The 9,568-nt window shown below is 34.4% G+C and overlaps 1 protein-coding gene across 1 annotated transcript; it reads right to left on the bottom strand.

Annotated features, from left to right (window-relative positions):
• Positions 1–381: 381 nt before the first annotated feature.
• Positions 382–9,336, bottom strand: LOC122594277 (probable envelope ADP,ATP carrier protein, chloroplastic). The gene is made up of 10 exons (XM_043766750.1): positions 8,945–9,336; positions 6,505–6,561; positions 5,309–5,371; positions 5,143–5,199; positions 4,577–4,660; positions 4,235–4,303; positions 3,459–3,571; positions 2,795–2,964; positions 1,255–1,333; positions 382–1,035 (listed from the first exon to the last, which is right to left on the bottom strand). Exons 1-10 carry the CDS (start codon positions 9,215–9,217, stop codon positions 912–914), a joined length of 1,089 nt encoding a protein of 362 aa, XP_043622685.1. The 5' UTR covers positions 9,218–9,336; the 3' UTR covers positions 382–911.
• Positions 9,337–9,568: the final 232 nt, after the last annotated feature.

Genomic DNA, 9,568 nt, shown 5'->3' with positions numbered 1-9,568 from the left:
TTGACTGGAGGTCCGTATGAAAGCAATATCTCTACCCAAATGCAAAACTGTTTACATCCCACCTCCCTCATACTCTAGAAATTTTGTTTACATTTCATCTTCCTCGTACCTTGCATGAAGGAATTGAGTCTTATTGTTGTATTCATAATAGATTTTTTACTTTGTGACAAAATGAAATAGCTATTTATTTCAATCCAAGAATTGTGAAGTAATTATGTTTAATTTTTTGCCACAATAAAGTTAAGTATGCTTATGTCAAGACAAGTCTAATTTTTTGGCCTATTTCCGTAAACTATAAGTCGACCTTTATAATGTTTGCTATCCCTCAGCCAGAAAATACGAAATCAAAATTAAATTAGAAGCAGACACGAGACAAAGATATGAAATGAGCCAACTCTATTAATATTCATGAAGGGAAAAATATCTATGTGTGTATGTAACTTGTGACCAGCTACTATTGTATGAAAGAAACTTTAATCGGGTTAATTGTATGTAAGTAAATTGTTTAAACTCAATGAATCGTGTAAACAAGCTGATGTAGAGGTCTCTCATTGGGCCATGTATCAGATGCCTGGGGGTGCCACGTTGATTTATTACACGATTCGTTCAGTTTTAACAGATTACTTACATACAATGAACCCAACTAAAGTTTCTTTCATACAATAGTAGTTGATCACAAGTTACATACACACACATAAACTTCTCCCTATTCATGAACATTTGTTTGGATTAATGTGAAGGCTTAACAACATCAAAGCTATCAAACTATATTACAAACTGGTGAACAATCATGAAGCGTTAAATATGACAAAGCTGATTTTTGGAGCCATAGTTACACATTACAATATCCCCAGAAAAGACGTGTAGAATCGATAAAACAGCCAAAGATTTATGCTAAGGTAAAAAATAAGCTAACTAGTGGAACTACTTGAAGCTAGCTTTTGTTCATTACTGTTTTCTTCCAAGATTCTCTGAAACTCCTTCTCGCTTGCGGCGATCAAACGCTTCATAGCGTCAAAGGTAGTAAGCCTGATGCTGCAAGAACAAAACAAAGCAAGAGGTCAAGTCCATGGATAAAAGGATTGCCAGCTCAACCAATACCGACCTGCATCACAAAACCATTCATTTTGACACGCTACCCGACCCACCCAACCTGCGGATGTGTCATGCGACTATGCAAAATATTGGGTCAACTTAATCCATATTTTAAGGGAGAAGGGTGAAGAATGGGAAAGATAAAAATATTAATTACACCTGCTGTTTGGTAGAGTTTTCAATGCATTTGGCACAAACCCCCTGTATAAGCCAGAGACACCATCCCGAGCAATAATACCTGCACAAGAGGATCCAATCAGATGGCCAATGGTGTTCTTTGAAATGGAAGAAACAAAATGGTTACAACATTTAAAATTCCATCTGTTAATAAAAGAATTCCACTTTGGATTTTTTGAATCAGAAATAATACTTTCCAGATTAAAAATTACATATCTTAATATGGTTTATCATCTCCCAGATATAGATGCACAAGTCAACAATGAATCTTGGATGAACAAAACCCATAAATGCACAGTGCATCTGAATCTGAAATATATTGTTTCAAATATATAGAAGCTCAACAAAAAATATTGTTCAATTTTTGGCATCCAAATTATATATATATATATATATATAATAAGAGAAGCATAAAAAAAATAAGCACATAGCTTGGATGCATAACCAAAACTATGGTTCATCTTTACTCCTAGATGTTTTGGTAATAGTACTTTTTTACATACTTAAACATGGTAGTTATTCATTGGGATAAGTATCTTGTAATGTAACAAACTTTGAACGAATGTCTATAGTAGGAAATAACTAAAGTTGTGTGTATTGTATGTAAACAACTCGAAAATAATGTTTATTGTATGTAAGAAAATGTATTCAACCAATTAAAATCAGACAAGTGGCACCTCTATATGGTTGCCACGTATGTTTTCTTACATACAATAAACATTTTTTTAAGTTGTTTACATACAATACACAAAACTTTAGTTATTTCCTACTATAGACATTCGTACAAAGTTTGTTACATTCCAGGAAATTTATCCCTTATTCATTTTCTCTAGTCAAAAAGCTTGCATTTCATCTTTTTGGAAGTTTAAAGATAACAAATGGATTATGGATACGAACCTAAGTGGATTTGTATCAACAAACACGATGAACAAACAAAACAATAAAAGGGTTCTTGCAATTCGAGAAGCAAAGGATCTTCTAAAAGTCTAAAGACCTCATTCAACTCATCCATAATTTAATTACAACCCTAAATCCCTATCCCTCTTTATACTAAAACTACGTAGTACTAATTCTTATAGACTTATAGTACAAGTATCTTGCAGTTTATTCATAATTCAATACTTACCTAATAAGACCATATCAATACTCCTTATAATAATTTTGTAAATATACTAATAAAAGATACCAAAATAATAATCTGGTTGGGGCAGTAACAGAAACTTGATGCACAAGATCCAAATTTAGACTGTTTTTTTAGCCAAACACTATATTTTAGCTTCTTTTTCTTTTTGTAGATTAAAGCTAGTGATGACCAGATGAGCCAGCTCATGGAAGGCCTTCAACCGGCTCCTTATAAATCTTGGCAAGTCCAATCTAAACAAAGTGACCTTACATGACTACTCAAGCCAAGTGTTAGCCTAGTTTGGCCCAGGCTAGTCAATATAATGACTAACGAGTAACGACCATAAATAACTCTGGCTTAAGAGAGCAGAGCCTAAACGACAAAACCATATGGAATTACCAGGAAATGCATCCAAAACCGTCCTGTAAGGTGTACCCCTCATTTGCATTTGCCTCCTTATAGTGTCTAAGGGATAGCAGGTAAGTGTGGCAACACCAGCTGCCAAAAACGCTGTGAGTAAGGAAGCTTCAGTTTTGTTTCGGAACTTTTCAGGCAAAGACTTCTTCACCCTGATATTGATCAAACAAGTCAAATATTAGGCTCCAAATATGGCAAGATAACATCAGTAACATTTAACTTCTATAAGCAAAGTTGTGATCGGTAAGGTGCCTCTTGTCTAAAAACTAAAACAAAAACCAAAGATTTAGTTTCAATGGGTTGAAAATTAGACCATACAGATATTGACCAATCAAGGGGATTTTAATATACCTATCTTTTTATTTTTCATGTGAGCATCAAAATCAAGTTCATAATATGTAACACTCAATAACTAAATATTTCAATGGATTCTGATTTTCCGAAAACAGGGGTGCTTGTCAAATGTTGTTTTGTATATAAATGCACTACTATGAAACAAAAGCATTGCCATACAACACCTTGAAAAACTGTTGTTTTTCAATTTTGATTTCAATTTTGAAAAGAGAACATTTGGCTTGAGAGGTTAAAATCTTTAATGTGGAAGCAAAAATGTAACTTATCCCTCGTAATGTAATAGTAAGCTCACAAGTCAAAAACGCAAAAGTTGACTGCAACGTAGGGAGCTATACTAATGAGAGAAGGTACAAGTCCCCTATAGAAAGATCCCACTCCTTCCTCTTTTAGCATAGTTACTATAACCTGAAAGTGGAGCATCACCCAACTTTAGAAACAAACATTTAACTTAAGCAGACAACAGACATAGAGATGGCAATATGGGTTGACAGGGGGGCGCAGGTTGGGTAATGGGTCATATTTTACTACAGTCAAAACAAGCCGGCCCAGTCAGGTTGATCAACAAACATTTTTTTGACCATCTAGAAATACGATAAATAACTAATGCTATATTTAAGACTATGATAGCAATACAAACTTTAGAATATAACAATGGGATAAGTATCCTGGAATGTAACAAACTTTGGACGAATGTCTATAGTAGGAAATAACTAAAGTTGTGTGTATTGTATGTAAACAACTTTAAAAAATGTTTATTATATGCAAGAAAACATACGTGGCAACCATATAGAGGTGCCACTTGTCTTATTTTAATTGGTTGAATACATTTTCTTACATACAATAAACATTATTTTGGAGTTGTTTACATACAACACACACAACTTTAGTTATTTCCTACTATAGACATTCGTTCAAAGTTTGTTACATTCCAAAATACTTATCCCTATAACAACAATATAGGTAGTTGAATTCATTAAAATAGACTTTGTGCAGCTTAATTGCCAGTTTGACCTGTAGCCCAAATAAGTCAAAAGTCAAAACTGTCACTAATAGTAGCAGCATTCTCACATTTGTCATAGTTTGATACCCAGGATCAACCGCCATACGTAATCTGAGGACATCCAATGGATACGTTACCTGAAAACACTCTTAATATTATTGTATGAGTTACCAGAAAACAAAATATTGATATGACATACAAAAGACACACACACACACACACAATACTGAATACTCTCTAGTTTTTTAGATATATGACATATAGTCAAAACACTTTCAACTATATGTCAAACTTTCATGGAGCAGAAGTACATACCCGAAAAGGAAACCATTGCAATATAAAAGACGGGGGATTGAGATCATCAGACATAGCAGAACAATGAACAATTCAAATTTTGAAGGTAAACTTACAAACGTTGAAGTCATGCCAGCAGAAGCACCTGCAGCTAGTCTCCCAATAACAGAAAGTTCGCCATCCTTCCCCCTAAAAATTTTCTGCGGAGTTAACATAAAACTTAAGATGCCCGCTTGTGCATACCATCTTATCCATTTTTAAGATTCCGTGTTCATTTCTTCTGTATAAAGTAAATGGGACCCACAATTATATTTGCATTTTCATTATATTATATAAAATCCAGCTGGATGTAAAAAGACTATATGGTCTAAGAAAGTAGATTAGTAATTTGTATTGCCTGGTACTGTACAATCAACTTTAGTCACAATGCTGTTTGACATTGCAATAATCAGATCTTTGAATGTTTCTGTCTAATAAGATTTAATTGATGAAATAACCAAAGAATACATGGGTAACTGATTGTACCTTAAGGTAATCAACGTGTATGAGTTATTATTGAAACTTGATAGCAACTTCAAGTAGCGATGACCAGAAAATCAGTTTGAAAACATAAACCAAATATCCCTTACAACAGAAAAAGAGACAAAACAATTACAATTTAATCAAACAAGCTTTCACATACCTTGTAGTACTCGTAAGCAAATAGTTGGACCGCACTATAGGGAAGAATACGTATCACCTGCAACCAAACAGTAATACCACTTTCATCATATGAAAACTAAAATACCCAAACTTTGAAAACAAATCAATGAAATAATCCCAAGTATGAAACAAACGGGGTAACACACCTGAGCAAGGTTACCCTTCCAGTACCCTTTTACACCTTCTTGCTGTCCAACAGAAATAACTGCCTGCAACAACTTTCAAATATCAACATGATACAAACCCATACAATAATAGGCTCGCATCAAGCCATAAGCTAGGTGCCAATGGGTTGGTGGCATACTGGTAAGGTATTTGATCTTCGGAGGATCCACCTGGGATCAAGTATCACGCTCTACATTTGTGGGTGTGGATTATTGGGTAGTCTTTTGGAAGTCCGGGGTTGCATCCTAGGCATTCATGTAGTTTAAGAGTAGGAATAGGTAGATTGCTGTTCTAAAAAAAAGCCATAAACTAGGTGCATAACTCACTCCAAAAAGCTAGCTCAAAGATGGAAGGGACACCTAGATTTATAAACCATCAACCAATCCCATACTAGGTTGATGTGGGATCATAACAATACCCCACCCTTTGAAGAGCCGACATCATCTTTGGTCAAGGCTATGTTGGTCACCATTGGCACCTTTTTTGGTCCAGGTCGCCACTTAAAGCTCTTTGGTCACGGTTGGCATCCAGCACAAATGGATAAGCAATTGAAAAGGGACACTGGTAAGTTGTGTATACAATTTTGAAAAGATAGCATCGATGTATTGCACAAATTCCTCCAATCTGTCAATAAGTCATATATAATATCTTGACTGGGGTAAAAAACGGTCGATAAAATATGTCTGAATTCAAATATTACTTTCATTTTTGAGACTGAAGGAACAATATGCCAGATAATAAACGTACACGACTATTAATCGAAGATCTAAAATATCCTTATCTAATATCATAATACGGGGATCTTGTTGGCCGAATTGTTACTATTAACACTTCGTAAAGATGCAAAATTGGAGAATGATAACTTTTATCTTATAACAAAACAAACAGCTACTTTGGAGTTGATACGAAACGTCTATAATTGGAAATCTATTACAATATCAACAATAGGAGGGATTATAATTATGTATTTATGTGGTGAACAAAAGCAACAACAAAGTATGTAAAACCATATAATAACAATTTGTAAGAAATGAAATACAAAGTAGAGAGATAATCACAGAGTAAACTGTAGCTGAGTGGCAGTATCTATAAGCTAAACATAAAGATAATTAACAAACATAATACAACAATAACCCAAGAGATATTGTACTATGTAATATGAACTTGCATAAAATACCTCTATGAATCCAATCGATTTCTTTACACTTTCTTGCCCTGCTCTTACTCCATGAGTCTGCAAAATCAATAGAATTTAGACCATAAATTTAAACATAAGTGGATTTTAACATGTCTTCATGTTAAAGACTAGCTTTAAAATGATATCACCAAATTAAAATGGGACTACAAATATTCAAAACCTATAAAAGTAGCAACATCATCTTTTCAAGGGATAACTGAACCAAAATGTGTCCAACACTCCAACTTGTAACATTTTGCTATAGTGTATATCGAACTTCCAAACTGCCTACTGTGTGTACGATTACCTCATCATTAGGTAACTAGCACTTTTGTTGATATATCGTCGATAGAAGTTGCATATTATCAAAAGGAATGCCACATTACAAGTTTACAAGTTAGAAGAGGTCAAATACATTAAAACGTGAATAATAAAAAACTGCTACATACATTAGATAGTCCGGAAGTTGGATACACACAATAGCAAAACCTTACAAGTTAGTACATTTTGGAGTAGTTAGCACCATTTTCTTAATATCTATCTATCTAATAATCTCATGAACACTAGTATACCTATTATCTATCCAAGACTAATGTTGGTATGTTACCATTACACAATAATAAAATCCAAAAAGTAAAAAATATAGCAAAATATCTAAAATATTTGGCAAAATCCCCAGAATATATACATACTTAACCATTTGCCCCAAATTGATCATTAGACAGGTCACCAGAAGTTAGTATTATTGTCCCATTTTAATCATTAGTTGACATGATGACCGATTTAGCAAGCCAAGTTAGTGACATGGAGAACATATCATATACGTACACATACATGTATGCGTAGATGTTACACAAAATCTACCTACTTTTCCTTTTGTCTCATTTAAGTAATCAGCTTGACTTTTTGACCAGGCGATGAGGTAACCCGGTGTTTGTCTTACCTTATTTGGGTTCCACTTATCTACCATAAACCATTTTTTGGGGGCTTATGAGCTTATTTTCCAAATATATTCATGATAAACCTATAAGCTAGAAAATTACCCACACGAAAAAATATGACAAAATAAAGTGCAGGAGTGTTTGGCTTATCTTATTTGGGCTTATATCAGTTTGGCTTATGGTTAATGAGACCAAAATTTGAAGCTAATATATGGGTTTATGAGCTTCTTTTTCAACTTTACGTCATGGATAAGCTTATAAGCAAGGGCAACACTATATTGAAGGTAGGATAGCCGGGCCACGGATTTGCTCAATCCATGTAGTGTAAATTTCTTTGAAAATTTTTGTGTTCTCTATTCCTGCTACGGGTCAAAAAAAATTATGAGATACCAATCAATATTACCAACTGACTAGGAATAGGTTTTGTAGACTTTTTATATAGACTTTTATCTTAGACTTTGGTTCTCTGTGACCTCTGTAGTGGTTTTGGCCTTGAGTCTCAATAGGCCTAAACCGAGGGGGGAGGTTACTCTAGCGTTTGATGCCCCAAAAATGCTTTGTCTGTCGGAGGACATGACCAATGAGAGTTTAGCTAGAGGACTAGGTGTCTAGGTTGAGTTTAGTGGTTTGGAGAATTATGTGAGAGGACTAGGAGTAGGTTAGTTAGGAGGCCTTAGGACTAGGAGTTATGTTTTATGTGTATATTTTGTCTTGTTTATGATGTTTCTACATCTTTATGTTGTTTAATATGTTCAGTATGGTTTCTTTTGTATATGTATTGTCGAACTTGTGCCAAGTTATTGGCAGGTCGCGTATTTGCTACTCCTCCCTACCCTTAAGGTAGCCGGACTCAGCAGACAGGTATATTCTCTTATGATCTTCTCGACTGACAGATATGGTATCTAAACACTCACTCTTGCCGACTTTTACATCTTGTTGGCCAGAGGTCCTTATGGAAGTAGTCTCTCTACCTCTGGGTAGATGTAAGACTGTCTACAGCTCACCTCCCCCATACCCCGCGCAGGGATTGGGTCCTGTTGTTGTTGTAATCAATGTTACCAACTCCAAACTTCTAAAGATTTCTCCAACAATGAAACTTTAAGGTCATATTTGTACAAATGAATGGGAAACATAAACCTCCAAAAATGCAAAATACTCTTAAAAACCACAAAAAGTAGCCAAAAATCCTTAAAAACTGCTAAAAAATGATAGCAATCTAGTCGTTATCGTTACTTTTGCGCACAGAAAAGGTTAGGGTCAAAAAAACTTGTGTTGCAAGTCAGTTTCAAACCAAGCCAAAAAATGGGACAAAAAATTAATTTCACTATGTAAAGTTCCACAAGGCCAGCTAATTCTAGAACATCAAAAAGTGGGACAAAAAACATCAAATTATGTCCATATTTTTTTGGAATATTCCCTAACATAATTGCCAACATCATTAAAAACTACCTACCAAAATTAAATATATAAAAAAAGATAGTTGGCGGAAAAGAATAGACCTGCATGATGAGTTTAATCCGGTCAAGTGGGGCAGTAACAGTCTTGGCAGCAGCACCGGCAACTGCACCGGCGGCGAAAAGGGCGGCTTCTTTAGGGACCAAAGCAACCACAGCAAGTGGGTGTTTCATTAACTGTGTTGTTGTCGGTGTGAATTCTATATTATTGTTTTTCGATATGCAAGCGAACCCATTAACACCACTGCTGCTGCTGCTAAGTTCAAGGCCCGGAATGTGCTTCCATGTTAATGTTGGTTGGTTTTGTTTTGGGGTCATTTTTATGGTTAGAGAGACTGAAATTGAATTGGAATTGGAATTGAAATGATATGTTGAAAGTGGAAGAAGAATTATGATGGGGTTTTTGGTTGTTGAGAAGAGGTAGATAAGGTAAAACAAAAAAATGGTAAAACTTGTATTGTTATAGTAACTCCATCGTTGTCCCAAAAAACATAACAATATATAAAATTAGTTATATGTGTAAGATCGTTGATGCATACATAACAATAAACATATATTATGAAAATGTTTCATTATAACAATAACAAAAATGTACAACATAAAAAATTAAAATTGTTTGTAAAAGACTATTTTAAATAAGTCATTAACTATACATCAATATTTCAAAAA

Source organism: Erigeron canadensis, chromosome 3, assembly GCF_010389155.1.
Source record: "Erigeron canadensis isolate Cc75 chromosome 3, C_canadensis_v1, whole genome shotgun sequence".
In the NCBI taxonomy this organism is placed as follows: domain Eukaryota; kingdom Viridiplantae; phylum Streptophyta; class Magnoliopsida; order Asterales; family Asteraceae; genus Erigeron; species Erigeron canadensis.
This window is presented reverse-complemented; position numbering and strand designations above follow the sequence as displayed.